The 20,586-nt window shown below is 54.1% G+C and overlaps 1 protein-coding gene across 1 annotated transcript in view; it reads left to right on the top strand.

The window, feature by feature from the left end:
* LOC124233135 (coiled-coil domain-containing protein 33-like) overlaps positions 1–20,586 on the top strand; it is a 105,293-nt gene that overhangs the window by 20,723 nt on the left and 63,984 nt on the right. Inside the window, exons 3-5 of the mRNA XM_046650273.1 lie at positions 3,583–3,730; positions 15,945–16,078; positions 20,107–20,216. Of these exons, the coding sequence (XP_046506229.1) occupies positions 3,583–3,730; positions 15,945–16,078; positions 20,107–20,216 (392 nt within the window). The remainder of the gene's footprint in view (positions 1–3,582; positions 3,731–15,944; positions 16,079–20,106; positions 20,217–20,586) is intronic.

The raw sequence follows: 20,586 nt of genomic DNA, 5'->3' as shown, positions 1-20,586 counted from the left end.
GGGCTCATGACAGGCCCTATGCCCTCTCAGCCACAGGGAGGCTGGGGCTACCGTCTTAGGCTACTCCTGGGAATCTAGGGGTGAGAGGGACGTTAGTCACCTCTCCTGGCTTCTCTGCAGGAAGCTAAGGCCAATTATTGTGACCACTAAATTGCAAATCATTCCAGATCTTCCCATTGACCAGGAGGGAAAGTTAAGGCTCAGAGAGGTTGCACAGAGAGTGGGGGCAGAGCTGGGCTGAAACCTGGGTTTCTCCATCTCCCAGACTGCTAGTACAGCTCCCATACCACTAAACCCAGAGACCAAACCTGCTGGGGAGTAGGGCGGGTTATGGGGTGTGCAGTACGGGTGGAACATTGGCAAGGCAGCATCTCTGACCTATGAGGGGAGGGGGTGGCTCTGTGGCTGCGTCCCCCTCTTTCCCCTCCACCTAGCAGGGCTTCCTTCTGAGTACTGACCTCCCTCTCCCTCCTCCCTGGCCTGGCCAGGAAATAGGGGCAACGAGGAGGGGTAACTCTCACCACCATAGCAGATGGTGACAGGCCCTGCTGGTTCCTGAGGGGAGGAGGGGGAGGGTCTCTCTGTGGGGCTGGCACTTCTAGGGCTGGGGAGGGTGGTTCTCACCTCCTGATAAGGCATCTTGTTAGGCAAGGACCACAGCCTGCACCAAGAAGGCCTTTCTGATAATGTCAGACCTGCAGGAAGAGAGGGAGCAAGCCACAGGGAAGGACAGTCCAGGCAGAGGGGACAGCTTGTGCAAAGGCTGCAAGGCAGAGAAACTGCTAGGAGGCCAGCGTGGCTGGAACAAGCGTGGCTGGAGCGAGGGAGCGAGGGAGCGAGGGCCCCAGACGTGGTGAGGTCAGTTTCCCGGGCCAGAGCATGTAGGGGCTTACACATTGAGAGGTTCTGATGGAGACAGAGCTTCCGCAGGTTTTGAGCAGAGGAGTGATAAGGTCTGATTGAAAATTTGCGAAGGCTCACCCTGGCTGCTCTGTGAGATGGGGCAGGGTGGAGGGAGGGCCAGAAAGGAAACAAGAAAGCAGTTAGGAAGGGAGTGCAGAAATCCCATGTCTTGGGCCGGTGCTGGAAGTGGAGATGGTGAGAAGATGTCTGATCTAGGCACAGCTTGAAGGTGGGGCTGGCAGGACCTGCTGGTGGATTGCGGTTGATGGGGCTGGGTTCCTGTTCATGTCCCCCCAGGCTGCTGTTGTGAGAACTGAGTGCAGGCAGGAACAGCTATGAGAGCCCTTGGGCCCTTCCCTCTCCCTCTGCCTGGAGGCTACTGGGAGCCACTGTGCCGGGGAGCCCCAGGCTCAGGGTGGAAGCAGACAGTGTGTGGGGAACCTAGGCCCGCACACAGGAAGCAGGGTGGTTTCCAGACTGTGGTGGGGGAAGAGCTGGTTTAAACTCAGCTCTCCTGACACTCAGTGCTCATCAGGACTGAGCCAGGGGACCCAGCCTGCTGGGGCTGCCACCAGCACAAAGCCCACACAGAACCCAGGGCCACTTCTCTGTGGACCTCGGTCTCCTCTCTGTGTAATAAGACATTGTTCTCGGTGGTCTTCATGGACTCTTCCCTCCCTGAGGACCCCTCCCACCCCTCCCAGGGCCAGCCCAGGAATTCAGGGTCTGACAGGCTGAGCTTTCTAGGTGAGAGGGTCAGCCCCCAGAGGCCCCCTCAGGGTCCCATCTCCAACCTGAGGCGGTCCATTGCTCCTCTCCCAGGCCCAGTAGGGCCCTTCTGTGGCTCCTCACATCAGCCGGTGCCAATTAATCAGCAGGGGGACAAAGGCTGGGAGTGACCTCCTCGAGGTGAGGCCCAGCCAGGGTTAATCTGGGACAACTGTGTCAACTCCAGGGACTGGGACTGAGGGTCAGCCAGCCAGTGCAGAGGGAAGACCAGGCCGCCTCAAGCCACAGCAGCCCCATGTCCACACCCCCACCCCCTTACCCCATGGTGTTTACTCGTCACAAACCCCAGGCTCTGCCAGCCTCCCTGATTCCCCACTGGCTCCAGAGTCACCCTGAGCCTGCCCTGGGCCTCGGAAAGTCCCTCCCCTTCCTGCTCTGCTGCCTCGCTCCAGTGTTCTAATTTCCAGCTTGCCTTCTGGCTCCCCCCACGCATGTTCTCCCGACCTTTGAAGGCCTCCTCTTCCCAGCTGCCTTCCCTGACTGCCCCAGCCCAGCCGCAGCTTCTGTCTCCTCTCAGCAGCTCTCATCACTGTGGTCCTTTGGGCCGGGAATCCACAAGCTGTTGAGCTGCCCATGTCTTCGCTTGGGGCAGCCAGCCTCAGGCACCTGTGTGCAGGCGTGTCTGGTACTTCTGCCGTAAGCATTTTTACCTCGAACATTTTCACCACATAACTAACTGGCTGTAAGGCAATTTTGCCATAAAAGATAAAAATAATGAAAAACGAAAGAGGGACATTAAAAAGGAGATGATGAAAAATGAATAACAGAATTAAAAAGATTGTATTGCAAAGTACAAAATATTTGAATACATTTAAAATGTGTGTAAATTCATGGCAATACTGCACAAATCACATTTTATTTTGTGGATTGTCCCTAAGCACTTGTCTTTGAAGTTTTTCGTACACAGAATTATACATTTCTTTTTGCTTGTTGATTCATCTCCTCATTTGGCATCCATTGCAGTTTTTCCTTTTGGCTAAAATTTCTTCCTTCCTTAAGAGAGGTACTGGTTTCCAAATACTAGGATGCGGATTTGTAGCTGAGCTCGGTACTGTGCTGTGCAAAGCCTAAGCTGGTGTTGTTCTTGGCATATTGTCACCTGTTCATCTATAGATGTTCCAAAGTTCTATGGGAAATGTGGAGCAAAGATTTGTAGAATATAAAAATGGGAGTACTGTGTCAGTGGGAAAACGAAACTAAACTGTTACCAGTTATTTTATCTTTTATGGCACAATTGACTTACCATCAGTTAAGTATAAGGCGAAAATGTTTGCCATGAAAATGCTTGGGGCAAAGATGCTTACAGCGAAAATACCTAGAACCGTGTGCAGGCGGGCACTTCTCCTCCTTCCTGGTCCGCAGTGTTTTCTGGGTAAAAGATGGATGAGGCATCTGGGACAAGACACCTTCATTCATCTCCATTAATGGGTTGAGTGACTCCATGGGTGGATAAACTTCATAAACTGTAAAGTGCTGTACACAGGAAAGACCCGAGGTGGCAGGTGGACTGGGGTGAGGTTACAGGAAAGACAAAAGAAGGCCAGCTGCTAGGACCTCAAAAGCAGGTGGGATTTAGGAATGAGAGGCAAGGGTACCTGCAAAAGCCAAGGCTGGAAGGTGAGGCAGCCCATCTCACTTTGCAGGAAGGGATGGATCCAGGACTGGGAGAGGGGCCAGAGGCACTGCAAGAGATGTGGAGTGTGGGGCGGAGAGGAAGAAAATGGGGTGCAAGGTGACTGCCCCTGCAGTTCCAGACTGAGTTGGGGGATGACAGAGAGAAATAGCTACTTAGAGGGGAGCGGTGAGGGGCTAGAGTTATAGGGGGCAGCAAAGTGAGACCAGAAGAGACCACTCAGGCCTGGCTCTCTCCACAGGTTGTTGAAGGCCCAGAGGACCCCCTGAAGACCTCTCAGAGTGTGGAATCTGTCATTGGCCACCTGTCTCCCTCTAATAAGGAAACCATCATGGTCACTCTCCACGGGGCCACCAACCTACCTGCCTGCAAGGATGGCTCCGAGCCATGGCCCTATGTGGTAGTGTAAGTAGCTGGCTGACAGTGGGGGCAGGGGATGTGTGGGGCTGTGAGCAGAAACCAGGGTATGGATATTTGGAAAATGAGCACCCAAATGTTCAGGACTGAGACTGTGATACTCAGAGGGGAAAGCCAAGTGTGAATCACACTGGGGCTGTGGGCTTTGCAAATGTGAGGCCTGGCTTCTTCTCTCCTGCGTGGGAAGCTGCTCACTGAGAAAGGAAGAGCCACTCCTTGATCCTACAGCCAGCAGGGTAGGGCTTGGCCACAACTCGACCCCTGGCGGGCAGGCCCCCTGGATGCAGAGGCATAGGCTGGGCTCAGTGGGAAGTGGTAGTCAAAGAAAAGCGAAGACCTGAGGCCTGCCTCTCTCAGCCTCTGGGTGCCCCATCCCACCACACCCAATCCTGGGGTGGGGTCCTCATGGCCATCCTCCTCCTGGGCCCCACCACTTCTCCAGCCATCATGGGGGCTTCCCTAGTTCTGGCCCTTTAACGCAGGCTGCGTCCCCTCCACCCCCCGGCCTCCAGCCAGCTACAGTCAGGGTACACACTTCTCTCATAGCCTGGTATCCAAGTGAAGTCTGCCATGCCATCTTTGCTGCCCACTTCATGGGTCTCACTTCTCCTGGAAGGGCATCAAGGGCAACAGAGTCTCCAGCCAGTGAGCTTCTCCATGGATGTTGGGCCTCTGCTCAGTCTGGATCATAAAGCACTGTGCAGCAACCCCTCCCACCAGCTCGTGATCCCTTAGCTTGGGAGGCACATTGGGAGCCGCCCGGGCCTCCCCCAAGCTACCCTACATCTCCCCTCCTCCACCAATACCAACAGCACTCAGTGCCTGCCTACAGGCTTTTGCCCACACTTCCTTTTAGAGAGTTTCTGCCTCAGCCTTCTCCCCAACACCTACAGAAATCCCATCTTCAAAGCCTTGCTCATGATGCTTCTTCCTTCAGGCAGCCACAGAGTTGAGCTCTCTCTCCTAGAGCCCCACAGCAATGGCCACACTGGTCTGACATAGTTTATATAAATAAAATTACGTGCTGCTCCTCTGTCAGCCAAACTGGGGCTCCTGAGGACGGATCCAACATCTCCTCCATTTCCCAGACAGTATGTCCAGCATAGGCCTGAGCACAGACTTAGAGGTCAAAGAGTGACTGAGGTGAACACCTGGTTATTGTGACAACAACCCCCTGACCCCCCACACAGTGAAAGGGGGATAGAGGTGTACTGGAGACCAACAGGTGAAACACTTGCTTGTCTCAAAACCTCCATTTCCACCCACCAGGCTCCTCCGGCTTCCCCTCCCCCAACAGCATTTCCATCGTTAAGAAGGACAGGTGGCAGAAAGCAGGCTTGGCAGGGAGCTCGCCTTCTCCCCTCAGCTATTTCCATAAACCAATTATCGCCGATCATCTCGGGAGATTGAGGCCCTGCCTCTCACCAATCCAGCCTGGGCGGCAGGGCGGGGAGCTCGGCGGCCGCGTTGCTCCTCGGCAGGCACCGCGACCTGCGCCATCACCCGGTTGCCATGGGGACGCGCAGTGGGAGCCAAGTGGGCCGAGCCTGGGTGAGGGGTGTGGGGTGGGGGGAAGGAGGGGGCAGCGCATCGCTGCACCCATCTCCACCCGGGGAGGGGCAGGGAGCAGAGCCTGGGCCAGCTTGCCGCCTGCGTTCCAGGGCTCCAGGCGGCGGAGCTGCCTCCAGCCCGCGAGGGTGCTAATGAGATGCAAATGAAAGCAGAAGGGCGGGCTTCTGAGGATGAAGGCCCAGCTGTCAGGACCTGTAAGGGGCTTTCAGTGCAAGCCCCCAGCCCCAGGCAAGAACCCCAGAGGAAGGACCAAGACCCTCAGAAGCTGGAAACCCTGGAAAGAATAGGATGTCCCCGTTTGTCTGATTTCAAATACAGTACCCAGTAACAAAGTATACAATAGGTGTAAGCAAATCCACTCAAGTTTTCGTTTTTCTCATGATGAATATTTCAATGCTTAAAAAATATATATGTATTTAATATATATTAAATAATATTAAGTATTATTTTAAATATCCATGTATAACTTCATATTCTTTCAAAACATTTTTTCTCATCTTTTTGTTGCCCATGTTTTCTGGTGCCCTCAGCTCGGTCTCCTGGCTTAGTTTCCTGCTTTCTGCCATGCCACTTGTCTCACCTCAGATTGGGGGTGGGATCCTGGGGATTCCTGTCTCTGCCTAGTTCTGCCCTCCTCTCTGGGTTTGCTGCACCCCCAGCAGGCAGGCCCATGTGGTGGGGGGTGGAGGAGATGAAGCACGGGCCTGAGAGCATCCCAAAGCCATTCACTCATTCAAGCCATTAGTGGGGAGCTGAAGAGGATTCAGGTCCAAATACAGGAACTTCGTAGTTCTGGGGCATGGCTGCTTCATCCCTGTGCGGTCTCCAGCCTTGAGCCAATCTAGTGATAGGATGTGTCCTCCAATGGTGACTATCCCAGACCAACAGGTCCACTGGGTTCCTCTGGTGGTTCTGCCTCTTTCTGTCTGAACCATCGACCTGCTTCCAATCTGAACCCATTTCTCCACTGACATAGCTTTCTCTAAAGTCCCCAGTGATCACCATGCCTGGCCCTACTTCCAACGGGCATCTCATCTTCTGTGGTCTCTCAGTGGCATTACCTCCTCATGACCACTCACGCTACTTGCAGCCCTTTCTTTTCTCAGCTTCCAAGGTGCCCTACCCTCTTTTCTTCTGTGTATGCCTCTTCTCTTCTACCTGGTGTTAAATGTTGGCCTGTCCCAGATTTCAACCCTAGGTGACCCTTCTTTCTCTATACTCTCTCTCCACGTGATCTCATCCCCATCCTGGTGTCAGTAATCATATTTTTTCACCCCCATCCAGTCCATGACCAAGTCTTGTCAGTTTCTCTCCTGTCTCGAATTTGGCTGCTTCTCTCTGCCAGCTCCACCACCTTAGGCTACCGCACTGTTCTGCTCTCGGTACATCTAATATCTTGCCCTTTTTCAAACCCCCTTCAAAGGTAGGTACCATGTGGTACCATAGTACTAAAGGAACCCATTCTTTGAACCCTCCAACGGCTTTTCATTGCTCTCAGGGTAAAGAGGATTCCAGGCCCAGCATGGTCGGGACTTTGCCAGCCCCTCTAGCTCCCCAGCAACATGACAACCCACCTGCCTCTCTTTGCTCCAGCCACACTGGACATCTCTCAGTTCTCTGAGCAGACCCTGTTCCCTCCCACCCCAGGCCTTAGCACAGTCCCTCCCCGAGAACATTCTCCCTTCCCCTCCCCTCTTTGGAGCCAGCTCAGTCATCACCTCCTCAGGGAAGCCCTCTCTGACCTCCCAGACCAGGCCAAATCCTCCCCCTTATGTGCCTCCATGGGACTACATCCTTCTCCATGGTTGCAGCTGCAGTCTCACGTGTTTTCTGTGCTTATTGGCTTGTTCTTTGTCAGTGCCTCCCCCCACTGTACCCCGTTAGTTCCATGAGAACCACCAGGTCTGTTTTGCTCACCATTCTATCCCTGCTGTTCAACACAGGATCTGGAATGGAGGAGTCTGTCAATAGCTGTTGAATGAATGAATAAACAGATGAATGAATGAATCAGGCCCTGTTTCTAGCTTGCTCAGTGACTTTGGGAGAGTTACTTCACCTCTGGCTGCCTGAATACCTCACCTGGGAACCTGCCTCAAAGGGCTGTAGAGATGGTGGAGCCGGACAGTGGGAGATGCTGACAGGTCTAAAGCATGACATGGAGGTGAGGTTTCCCTTAGCAGCACTTATGATGGGCAAGTGAGACCTATTGGAAGAAAGCCACAGGGCCATGGAGAGAAGCCAGAAGGGGACCAGGAAAACCCAGAGTCTGGCCCACTGTGCCTGACTCCCTCTGTGACCTCAGGCCAGTCCCTGCCCCTTTCTGAGTCTCAGTCCTCCCATGGCCAGGATGTAAGTTTTGGCTTACATGCGCTTCCAGGCTTGCCGGGATGGTATGTGCTCTGGCCTGGGAAACAGTCTCAGTTCTTTACAGGCAACAAGAGCCCCAGCTGTATGGCCCAAGACAGATTCCACACCCAGATCTCCTGGGCCAGTGCCCAGGCCCAGGGTCTCTCCTGACTTGTCTGGGCCTTGCTCAAGGCCCTGGGGCCTCAGCAGTGCCCAGCACCTGCCTCCCAGCCTGGCACAGAGAGACCTGCCAGTCAGAGCACAGCAGGGACCAGGAAGGTAGTGGCCCTGACAGGTGGGAGGTGGCCCAGCAGGCAGGGTGTGGGGAAGGGCCAGCCAGGAGATGGCCTGTGGGGTTCCAACCCTTGGCCAAAGACTGGATGGCTTGGCTGCCAGTTGGCAGCTGCTTCTCTGACTGCCTGCTGCCCAGAGCTAGGGACAGAGCTAGTACTGGGAGGGGAAGGTCTGCTTCCTCTGTGCACGTGGGGCAGGCTAGGTGCAGGCCAGGGTGGGCAGGGCAGGACACAGATCAGGACCAGAAAGTCATACTCAGAGGATCTTTGGTTTTCTTGGCTAAGCCTGAGAGCCCTGACCCTGACCCCAGAATGAGACTGACTCTGGTCACACACTGAGGCCTGACCCTGGTTATAGACTGAGCCCTAGTTACACACTAAGGCCTCACTCTGCTCATAGACTGAGCCCTAGTCACACACTGAGCCCTGACCCTAGCTACAGACTGACCCCTGACCTGGTGACTGGCTGAGGAAGGTATTGAAAGTAAGACAATTGTCTGAGATCCTGGTAAGAGAGGGAGATTAAAGAAGGTTGTATTTATCAAATGCCTACCACATACCTAGCAAACGTGCTAGGAGTGTGTGTGTATGTCTGTGTCTGTGTGTCTGTGTGTGTGTACGTGTTTCAGATAATTTAGTCATCACTTGGTCCTGTGAACTAGCGAAAATATCATCCTGATTTTACAGAGGTTACTGAGGCTCTGAGCATTTCTGTGACTTGTCCAAAGTCACAGAACTAGTACACAGAAGTGTCACTCAAGCCAAGATCCAGGATTCCAAAACCCAAAACTTCCTTCCACTCATCCCTGCCTTGATCCTTAGGCAGCAGTTGCTCCTCTTGAAAGGGGGCTGTTAGCATTGAGGCCCTGAGCCAGACTTCCAGAGAAGACGCAGTGGCTGGTCTGAAGACCGCTCCCGGGATCTGGGCTGCCTACACCTTCCGCTTTCTGGCTGTGGGCCTTGGCCAAGGGCCCCAGAGGGCTGGAAATTGGGCAGAGTGGGTGGAGGCCCAGCATGACTCACAGGTGACCTCTAGGCTTGTCTCAGCAGCCAGAGGGTTGGGCTCAGCAAAAATAACAATAACACTCACAGCGGCAGTGACAGCGACGGTGGGACAGTACTAGGAAGAGAGCAGCCCCATTGCCGATGTCCTGCACTGAGCTCTCTCAGAGCTCGCTTCCCAGGCCCTCCATCTCTAAAACAGCAGCCCTGGGAGGCCAGTTCATTGGCCCCTTGTGATAGCCAAGGAGGCCAGGGCCCAGGGCAGGGAAGGGACTTGTCTGAGGTTGCATGGCTGGCCGGGGGAGTAGAGCAGATGGAGATGACTGTCCCTGTCTGGCAGAGGCCGAGGCTCCCTCCCCACTGCAGGATGCCTGTGGGAAAAGGCAGGCAGTGGGGAGAAGGTCCCTGGTAGGGCCTGGGAATCTGCGGTCTTATCTCCCCTGCAGGCCCCCAGCCTAGGGCGTGGCCTGATCTACCCACACCTGCTCCAAATGATGTCAGTCCTTTGAGGCTCAGAGCCTCAGGATTTTTGTTCAGTGAGAACATCCCTGTATTCCAGAGTCGTAAACACAGCTGGCGTCAGTGGTTAAAAGGAGGGTTGGCCTGAGATTCCCAGTCAGAGTGAAACCACAAGGATTCTTTCCAGATGTTCTCCCACTGCTGCTACCCAAAGCCCCTGAGGTCTTCTCATGCCTGAAATACTTATTGAGACCCAAAAAGCATGAGCTCTCCCCTAGGGGTGCAGGAATCCTGGAGGAGCAGCCCAACAGGTCAATGCTTACCAAGAGAAGCAAGTATTAATGGGGAGATTCCAGGCAGTAAGGAGGCCAGCGGGGGCCTTCCTGGTGTCCTCATTGCATTATGCACAGGCTGTCTTGTCTACTTATTTGCATTGCATGGGCAAGGCTGCTGACCGGGCTTCTTCTCACCCCCAGACATCGTGAGCAGCCAGGAGGCGTGGTCCTCCCTCCAGGCTTTGTTTGGCTTCCCTCTTCCCTTGCCTGGCCCCCGTGGGCTTCAGGGTCAGATGCCACACTGTCTAGCATCTATGAAAGAGTGATAGGGAAGTGGGCAGGGAGCTGGGGCTTGGGTTCCAGTTCAGCTTCTCCTGCCCTTATGCTCTCCCTATTTCTGTCATCTCCCACCCCTACACACACAGGGTAAGCTTCTGTCAGAAGGTGTGGCACCAAGGACGGCAAAGTTAGTGACCTCAGGGCCTAAGCCAATTTCATAAATGCTGAAGTTGGCCGGGTGTGTGATACTATAGAGAGTAGAAGCAACTGTGGCAAACTCAAGAGCACGTGGCTCATTTAGAGGAGCAGCCCCAGTCACCTGCCCTGATTTCTGCCTTGAAGGAATGCAGGCTTGGGTTGTCTGCACTTGCAATTTTTCAAGAGAAGCCAGAAATCCAGATTATTGTGTGAAATTATCCAGTTTTTACATGCAAACCAAATACCTCTGCTCAACTAGGATCTCTGGGCCTCTCCTCATTGTCTTCTCCTCCTGAACCAGTAGCCCACTCGGACTCAACCTCTGCAGCCAGCTTCGCTGACTGTCCTCTTCTCCCAGGGGTCAAGGACTTCTCCATGGCTTCACCTTATCTATATGTATCTGAGAGTCATCCCCTCTTCTGTCCTTTTGGGGGGATCTGAACCCTCTTCCCAGCCCAAGAGCCGCTTCCAGGGCAGTACTGAGGAGCTGAGTCCCAGGAGTCTGGACCAGGGGCTGGCCTAGCAGAGCTGGAGAGGAGGGGCTGCCTCTGTCTCCATGTGATTTTTCAAGAGTCTGTCACCCTTTTGCCAAAGTGCTCATCTCAGAGTTCCTAGGAATTGCCATTTCTTATTTGCAGGGCAGTCCCCACTCCCACAGAGGGAGGAGCCATGCCCATGTGGATGGGGAGTTGGCTGGCTTCCAGTTTACACCCCCACCTTGCTCCAGAGTCAGTTATCCTTTAAATCGAGGCCCACCTGTAGTGGTATAGCACCATTGGCAATTAGTGATGGTTCATTAGAGTCCAATTAATAAATGAAACCCAGGATGAGAGCCCATCACTTTGCTGAAAATAACAGCCCTGCTCATGCCTTAAGTGGCAGCCTCCCAAGAGCTCAAAACCCACAAGGACCAGCTACATTGGGAGCTGGGGGAGGGGGCAAGCATGGAGTTGGGGCCGTTGTTGATGGGCTGTCGTCTGGTGAAGTGGGAGAGGAGAGAGAAGGGACCCTGGATCAGCCAGCCACCCCTCCCCAGACCTGCCCATGAGCCAGCTCATGGTCCCCTGCAGGCTCTATCCTCCCATTGGGAAGGTCCTCCTCTCCATCTACTCAAGCTCTGCCTCCTCAAGGAAACCTTCCCTCCCCAGTCCAGCCCAGGCAGGGTCAGAAACACGAGAATCCAGCCTTTGAGCACCCCACTTATGTGAACATCTCTGCCAAGGCCAACTCTTCCAGCCTGTCCCTATAGCACAAGGCGAGGCTCCTGGGTCAAGGAGTGGCCGTTGGGTTTTTCTGTGCCTTCCAGGGATGGAGTTAGACCTGAGGCCTGGGAGTCTGGCTGCCTCTTGGCCTTCTGGAGGATGAGGGAGGCTGGCCCTCCTGGCTCAGAGGCCGGCATGCAGGGTACAGGTAGAGGCAAATTGCCCTGCCTTCTCAGGATTGATGGAGGCCCAATCATGACACACCCAGCATCTGGCCTGGAGGAATCTTAATCTGAACCTGTTTCCTAGGTGAGTGAGCAACAGGGCTGTGGTAGACCAGGTCAAAAGGTCACAAAACCTCTTGTTCCACCACCCATCAACCTAAAAGTTCTGCCCATCATCCATCCTTCCCAGTCTGCCCAATCACCTCCTTCCCCAGGGCTTCTGGGAGCTTCCCTCCAGACTTTCAGGATTCAGGGGCCTGCCCAGCCAGGACTACAGCAGCCAGAACAAGGCTTGAATTGGGGCCCTCCCTTTTCCCCTGATCTCCTGATGGCTGCCCTGGGATTGGCACTCAGGCCAAGCCAGGTGGCTTGCATCCTCGCCTTCCGAAGCCCTGCCGCAGAGGAGGCCAGACCTTGACAGTTGTTCATGCTCTGATGCCTTGAGGAGTATGGGAAACCAAAAGGACAGGGAAGGCAGGTGCAGGAGGTGGGCTTAGAGAGCTCAGAGGCAGCTTGAGGGCTGGCAGACTGGGGGATGGGGACAGAGATCGGGTACAGTGTGGCACACAAACCTCTCTGGGGCAGCCCGTGTGTGTATGTGCATGTGTGCACACACCCATGCATGCACACCTATGCTTGTGCTGATGGAGGGGCATCAAAGAAGAGGGGCTGTTCAGGGGAGACTTCCAGGAGGCAGGGACAGTGGCACACTGGTTCCACCTCTGACATGTGTGCCCTAGAGAGCATTCAGAGGACAGGCAGAGGCGGGGAGTGGCTCAGGAGCGTGCGCCCTCTCCATCAATGCCCTGTGCTTTCCACTGCTCACCTCCGCTTACAGCTGCAACCTCTGGGAACCAGACAATGCATTTCCCTTAGTTATGACCTCAGAGGAAAGCAAAGTCCTTCTCCCTCCCACTTACAGCTGTGCTTCGGCCTGACCCCCATGCCCTGGTGGGGTGGGAGCCCCAGGGCCACCTGGCTGGATTTTGTCAATCACGCACAGATCCCTCCAGCACCCTGGGAGGTGGGCAGGGTCAAGGGAGGTTTACATTTCCTGGCAGCTTGGGACCCAGGACTGCTGCACTGGGCCTCTGAACCCAACCCCAGTGTCATCCTGGTGTGGCTGCCCCCGGCCCCGCCCCTCTGCCACGGCTGCGTTAGGTCTGAGTCCCAGGACAGCAGGCAGCACCTGGCAGCTCCCCACCAGGCCCTGACTGCTAGAGCCAGGCCAGAGCTTTAGGGACAGGGAGGGAGGATCTTAGTCTTGCCCCTGTGCTCTGAGACTGTGCTGGGAGACCTGAGCTCCATCAGGGGCCTGCAGGTCCTAGAACACAGCCTCCCATATGCCCAGCTGGGGGCGCAGAATGAGGACTGGGAGCATGGAGTGAGCTGGTCCCCTTCTCCAATTCTGTGAGAAATCAGAAGTCCTGCTAGCTCTCCAGTTTCTAGAATAGCATCAAGGCCCGGAGGAGTCAGCAGTGCCAGGAAAAAACATTACCCTGACAGGCTCCCTCCACCTGCGAAAAGCCTCCCTTCTTCCCCTGGGGCCACACCCCTCCAGAGTTGTTTCATCCCCACTCACCTAGCCTGACCCAGTCTTTGATGTGTGTTTGAGGAAAGGGAGGGGAGATGCTTGCTTAACTCTTTCTCTGCCTGGACGAAGTCAGCACCGGTGGTAGGCTCCCTTGGCCTTGTCCATGGCCTTTCCCATCTCTTTCCACCTGGAATTTCTCCTGCCAGACATCCAGGAGCTTGTGTAGAGAAGGGGAGGGGACAAGAGGCTGAAGACATCAGGAAGGTGGAAGACAGGCTGACAAGTACATGTTATGGGTTCCAACCTGAATTCTGTCACTGCACTGCTTGTGACTCAGGTCCATCTTTCACCCCTTGGTTCTGTCTTCTTCATGCACTGGGAGGCCCCCACGGATACAAAATACCATGTGCCCATGCAGGAGCAGGCTCGAGGTCTTGGAGTAGAAGGACTCCTTACACACCTCCTTGGAACACTGCCTCCCCAGCTGCATCCACCTTTCTGTTGCCCTCTGTCCTCCTTCCTCTGTTGAGCACAGTTCAGGGAGGAGTGGAGGCTAACGCAGCGTGGGGGGAGGGACAGAGCAGGCGTAATGATAGCTGGTGAGAGGCTGCTGCTGTGAGCTCTGAGGCCCCTGACTGTGGGGGCAGCTGTCGAGGGGGAGAACCAGGGCCCAGAGTGGCAGGAGCAAGGGCGCAGACTGCACCCCCCAGTCAGCAGAGGTCACAGAACCCGGAAGAAGGGCCCCAAGCGGGGTGCAGACTCAGCTCAACTGCCCTGCCAGCCTTGATGGCTTCTCTGCTTCAGCCTGGCAGCCTCCCATGTGCCCCTGGGCCAGAAGGGCCCCTTTGCAGGTGTGGGGAGGCAATGTGTGTGGACGGGCACACGTCTAGGAGACGTACCCCTTCTCATCTCAGCCCTCCCTCAGTGCTTCCCTTTCTCCCCCTCATGCTACCCTCAGTCAGGTCCCTTTGAGAAACACCCAGGCTGTTTTATGTCACAAATGAGGGAATAACATGAACTGGGGCCTTCTGTGTGCCAGGAGCTTTGCATGCTTTCTTTCCAGTCCTTACGGCCAGTGTCCGAGGGAGGAAGCAACTGAGGCTCAGAGTGGGGAGCTGACCTGGCTACGAGATGACTGTGAGCTCAAAACCTGGTTCTGTGTGGCTCTGAAGGCTGTGCTCTCTCCAGGTCTCCACACCTTAGTCAAAGCAGCCGGAGACCCCCAGCTGCAGACCCAGCATTAGGGTCATGATGGGGAGACACTGGGCCAGGGCAAGTAAAGTGATGATGATGATAATGACGAACACTTTCATGGTGCTTAACAATGTGTCAGGCACTTTACACATATTAACTCACTTCATGCCCAGCACAACCCTGCATTATCACCCCCACTTCACAGATGAAGGAAGTAAGGCACGGCAAGGTGACATAACTGGCCCAAAGTCATGCAGCTAGTAAGGTGTAGAGCTAGGATTTGGAACCAAGGTGGTCCAACACCAGGGACCCTGTTGTTATCACCATGCCACACTGCCTCTCAGTCAAAGCAGAAGGGGAGTCCTCGGCTGACCCCTGGAGCTTGGAGACCAGACTCCCACAAGAAAGGTTGTCCACAGGAATAGGGCTGTGACAAGTGTACAGCAAGGAGCCAGGCCACTGTGTCACTCAAGTGCAGAGGACTGAGGGAGCAGTGAGGGCCAGATGGTCCCAGAGGGCCTCCTGGAGGAGAGGAACCAGCTGGCTGGGCAGGACCACAGGCTGGTGTTAACACAGAAGGCAGATTGGCTCTGAGCTTCTGGGACAACTTCCTGCCCCACACTCCCTTTGGGGGCCTCTGGGACTGGGGCCAAGGCTGATGAGGGCTCTGTCTCTGCTTCCCACCCTGGGGTACTGTTTGCGTGGATGCCTGCCCCTCCCAAGGAGGGTGTGTGGCTCCCCATGCTGCAGGCTCCCTGGGATGACTCCTTGCCCCTGATTGCTGCAGTTAATGTAGCAGCACCGTTTACAGCCCGACACAATAACCTGCGCCACAGAAGTATTAACTCTCTCACTGAGCTGTTTGATGGCTCAGGATCTCAGGGACACTTACTCAGATACCTGTGGGATGCACTGGGATGCAGAGGGCCCAAGCTCCCACCTCACCTTGGACAGCCTAGCCCTGCATGACCTATGAGTGCTTGAGAGCCAGAAACCCCTCACCCCCCCCCCACCCCGCCCCATGCACAGCTCCAGGTGCCCACCCCAGGGCCCCGCACACAGTGGCTGCTGCAGACGCCAGTAGCATGTGTGTGCTCCATTGAAAGGGTTCAGAGCTGGGGGAGCTGGGCCAAGCTTTGGGAATATGGACCAGAAGCTTCAGGAACTGAAGGTCAAAGGCGAGGCCGGCCAGGTGGGCACCCACCACACAGCTGCCCTGTGCAGAGTCTTCTCCCACTGAACAGAACCTTGAGAAGAGGGCCAGGACGAGGAGTCTGTGCACACAGGTGCCTGCTGGGGAGCTGTGCCTTGGCAGGGGCAGGAAGTCAGAAAGGCCAGGTGTCTTACCCACTCTCCCACCCCCGCCCTCAGCCTCTGGTGCCTGAGTCTACATGAAGGCCTCAGTAGTGGCCAGCGAGACAGTGTGGTCATGCAGACAGGCAGGGCAGCCAAGGAGAGAGACCAGGCGTCCCTTGGGCCTGAGATAACATGAGTGTCTCTGCCTGGGAGGGAGCTCTTTGTGCTTTGTCCACCCTCTGCTCAGATTTATGGACAGTTGAGTCGGGAGAGATGAGCAGTAGGCAGGACATCCTCCCTTGGACTCAGCCTGCCCTCCCCTCCCCAGGAAAACCACATCTGAGGAAGCGAAGAACCAGAACTCCAAGGCAGTCACATCTGTGACCTCAGAGCCCACCAAAGCCCCCAGCTGGGGAGACACAGTCAAAGTGGAGATCCAAGCAGAGGACGCAGGGCGAGAAGGTGAGGTGGGGGCGGGGGGTGCTGGTGTGTGCGGGTGGGGATGTAAGGCAGGGGCAGGCCCCTCTCAACTCAGCTGGAAGCTACCTGAATGCCTCCTTGGGCTCAGTTAAAAGCACTTTAAAGAAAAAAAATCATAATACTGTCATGCCTCATCTCCCCAGCCTTCTTGAAAAATAAGTTGTTCCACATAAATGAATTTTCCAGACAATGAAAGCTTATCTGTTTTATGACCATTGTTATTATTTTCATGGTTGTGGTTATGGCCGTCTCCCACGGAAACGGCACGTTACAGCTTCCTGCACGTCCCCATGCATTGCTCACTGGAGTCACACCTCCAGGAGGAACAATGCTGCTCCCATGGCTTTGCTGAGAACACTGAGGTTCAGGGAACTTAAAATAACTGGCTCAAGCTCTAGTAATCAGTAAGCAGAGGACCTAGGACTCAGCTTTACATGCTCTCACTGTAGCTCCAGTGTTCTGGCTGCTTCCCTAGAATGGCTCTTTATCCTGCTGTGTCCTCCCCTGGCACTGCCAACTGTCAGACAGTGGTGTCTGTGCTTCCAAGGGTTGGGATCCACTCTCATAGAAGCTGCTTGATAGTTCTCTCTCCTTTATCCCCCGAAGCCTTTCCAGTCCCTGTGTTTTGGCAAATTTGAACATTGCAGGCAACTTAAGGTATCAGTATACATGCATAACACGCCACATTTGTGTTTTGATTTCCACTCTCAGGCCAGAGCTCAGTCTAGGCACACAGGAGTATTGACTGACTGTTGCCATGGTTACTGTGGGTGCTGGCATGGAGCACTGTCAGCACAGACCCACAGGTGCCCACCATGACTCTTGCAGTATCTAGTCAGAAGAACCTCAGGTCCCCGTCTTGCAGGTGGTCCTTCCCTCAGAGGACAGGCTTTACTTCTCCCCTTGAAATCTCACCAGGCACTTACAGAACTCCTCGTCCACCTCACAAAGAGCAGAAAGCCAGCTGCTAAAGATGGTAAAAGAGGAGAGAGGAAAAGGACGAGGAGGAACATCAATGAAAGGGGAAGAAGCTTGTTCTGGGTCAAGCCAGAGGATTTTTTTTCTGCCTGTAAAGGAATAGGTGGGCTGTTGGGATGATTTGAGAAAATGTGAAAGAGGAGGGAAAATTGACCTAGGATTTCATGCAAATGCATGTGTGCATCTGTGTGTGAATGTGTGCTAGTTCTTGTGCATATGTGAACACTGTGTGTGTGTAAGTGCTTGTGACTGTGTAGGCATGCATATGTATATGTCTTGCATGTGTGTGTGCATGCACATGTGTAGTGTGTGTGTGTGCACGCATCTCTGTGGCTGGCCGGATTAGAGGTTGTAGTGAGTGGACCTGGGCTGGGATCCTGCCCTAAGTTCTACACATCCAGGGTGAGTCCAGGAAAGGGTGTGATGAGTCAGTGGCCTTGGGGCCCATCTGTGCAGTAGAGAGGGGAGCAGGACTTACTGCAGGAGGGACAGGGGGTGGGGAGGCCTCATGGGCAGGCAGGGAATATCGGCAGGCGCCTCTTTGCAGATTGAAGTAGCTGGATGCTTGTTGGAACCTGGTTGGAACCGGTTGCTGTGGTGATGTATGCGGTGGGGGGTGAGCGAGATGGGGGCCAGGCCAAGAGGTGGGGGAAGGGTAGGAAGTAGCTCAAGGATGTGTTAATGAAAAGCAAAGGGGAGTTACACACCCTGTGTCAGGGCCAGAGCAGGCGACAGCAGAAATGGCAGAAACAGCTTATTGGCCACACAAAGGGAGCAGTGGGAGGCCAGAGGGGCACAATGCCCAGAGAGGAAACTGATGAGGCGTGTTTGTAGCATGGAGACAGGAGCAGGGAGGGATGCTGTCCATTCCCCCCAGCTACAGTTCCTCTGCGGCTGCCCACATGGAGCTCCAGAGATTGGGGGAGGGGGAGAAATGCAGGACACTCCCCCCCCCCGCCGTGTTCAGCCTCAGCAAGGTCCAGCTGGATCTAGGGACTCAGGGCCCATGGGTAGTGGCCATGAGGGGCTGCAGCCTCCACAGCTACTATTGTGGCTTTGGCTGAGAGCACTGGAATCCCCCTGCTAAGTTTTTTCAGTCTGCTCAGGGCTGGGTGAGTGTATGGAGTGCTACGGACGGTTAACAAGGAGGGAAATAGTGACAGCAACGAGGAGCATTTGCTTAGAATTTTATAGCTTGAAAAACACATTCCCCTCCCTACAGCAATATTAGGAGAGAGACTTTGTTTTTTGAAGTGTTAACGTTTTGCAGAGCAGGAACATGAAGCTCAGAGAAGTTAAATGACTGGCTAAAGGTCACAGAGCAAGTTGATGGGTTGGTACTAGAACCCAGATCTGCTGACTGGAAATCCCCTGCATTACTCTACTTTCTTCAAGGCAGCCCTGAAGTCCTTTTGGTGCTCATTTTCCACCCTTTCCTTTGATCACGGATCACATGTGGCCAGCTCTTGAGGGACTTTGGCAAGTGTCTTGCCCTCTCAGTGCACCCAGGGTAGCTCTGAGGAGGAGGAAGAAAGGAAGAGTAACCAGAAAAGCCCTCAGCTTCCTCCTCCAGCCCCTCATCCAGATGACCCACTCAGCTCCAAGTGCCCCAGCAGCACTGGGCTCCGAGCCTGCTGCGCCTGCTGATCTGGCAGCTGTCCGTGGTGCTGAAATGTCCTTGTCTCAAGAAGAGAGGCAGAGTGCAAGGGGCTACCCAAGAGTCTCCCTCAGGTACAGCCTGATCCTCCCTTTCCTTTTCTTCTCCAGATCCCTCCTTTATCTCCTTCCCTCCTCCATCTTCCGCATTCCTTCTCCCACCTCTTCCATCTTTCTTTTCCTTTCCTCCTTCCACATCTCCTCTTCCTTCTCAAATCATAGACTTCCAGAGTGGGAAGATGCCTCAAGGGTCACCAACTCCAGCCTCTCCCATCAGCCATTTACCAGCTGTGTGCTGTTGATCAAGTTATATAACCTCTCTGAGCTCCAGCATCCCCATTTTAAAAACAGAGATGGTGACTCCTACGTAAGGGATTGTGGTGGGGCTTTGTTGGAATAATGGCTCAGGAGCACCCATCCCCATGCCTGGCATGCAGTAGGTGCTCACTAAGTAGCACTACCATGATTTTTTGCAGGTCATTGGTGTTATCCTCAAAATTCATCCCAATGTTCATGCATTTTATGACAAAACGTAGTCTCTTTGGAGGGAGTTTTCTAAGTGGTGCATTATTCTTAGTGTTTAGATTAGTTTTCATTTTCTTGGAGTAGACTTTTGTTGACATTTGCATTGAAAGATTTCTTTTTTTCTTAGTTTGGCACCTGAGCTAACAACTGTTGCCTATCTTCCTTTTTTTTCCTGCTTTTTATCTCCAAATTCCCCTAGTACATAGTTGCATATTTTTTAGTTGTGGGTCCTTCTAGTTGTGGCATGTGGGACACCACCTCAGCATGGCCTAATGAGTGGTGCCATGTCCACACCCAGGATCTGAACCAGCGAAACCCTGGGCCACTAAAGCAGAGTGTGTGAACTTAACCATTCAGCCATGGGGCCGGTCCCTGAAAGATTTCTTGAGCAGACTGCTTTTTCTTACTGAGCCTCAGTTTCTCCATCTGCAACATGTGAGAGAGAATCCCTCCCCTTCCTGCCTGAGAAGCCGGTGACCAAAGGAAGGAGCCTTAGTCCCGGAAAGGGTACTTACATGTGTGTCTCTGTGAGTGCACATGTGTGTCTGTTGCCATCAGGGGCTGGACTCGGTTCTGTGTGTGTCCATCTCTGGGTTGGGAGTTTCTGGACCACAGGAGAGAATTGCATCTTTGGGTCCTAACAGCACCTAGCATGGAGCCTTGCCCTGTGCAGGGGCTCAGACAGTGCTTGTGAAGTGTGCATGTGTGTGTTCCACACATGTGCATACATGTTGATTCCTCAATGTGGCACCTGCTCCCCTACTGTCACCAATGTCTCTCACCTCACTGGGAGGGACAGTGGTCAGCTAAGCCCAGTCCTGACCTTGTGCTCATTTTTTTTCTCTCTCTAGATGTAGTCCTCAAGGTGGTAGACAACAAAAAGAAAGAGGAGCTGTTGTCTTACCAAATCCCCATCAAGTACCTGCGTGTCTTCCACCCCTACCACTTTGAGCTGGTGACGGTGAGTCAGATCTCTAGGCTCTGGGCCCACGTGGGCCTGCGACAGGTAGGGAGAGAGCAGGTGGGAACCACCTTGATGCCCACAGCTCTTCCCTCAGAGCATCCCAGGGCATCCCATGTCCACCCTGTAGTATGACAAGTCTAGGACCATGTGGGGCTCAGGAAACACAGCTCCTGGCAGGTAGACAGGAATGATTTCCATAAGATTTTGGAATTCTCCAAATTCATCTCCATAAAACAGCCCAATTAGCTTAGAACATCTACCACATTAAATGAATACACCAACTAAAGGTGTATTCTGATTTCATATAGGTTGAGAGAGTGGGGGTATATCTAAAAATCAAAGCAATATGGTATTTACAGAGTACCTC

This window comes from Equus quagga, unplaced genomic scaffold, assembly GCF_021613505.1.
Source record: "Equus quagga isolate Etosha38 unplaced genomic scaffold, UCLA_HA_Equagga_1.0 153_RagTag, whole genome shotgun sequence".
In the NCBI taxonomy this organism is placed as follows: domain Eukaryota; kingdom Metazoa; phylum Chordata; class Mammalia; order Perissodactyla; family Equidae; genus Equus; species Equus quagga.
The sequence above is the reverse complement of the archived record's forward strand: the minus strand, read 5'-3'. Positions and strand labels throughout refer to the sequence as shown.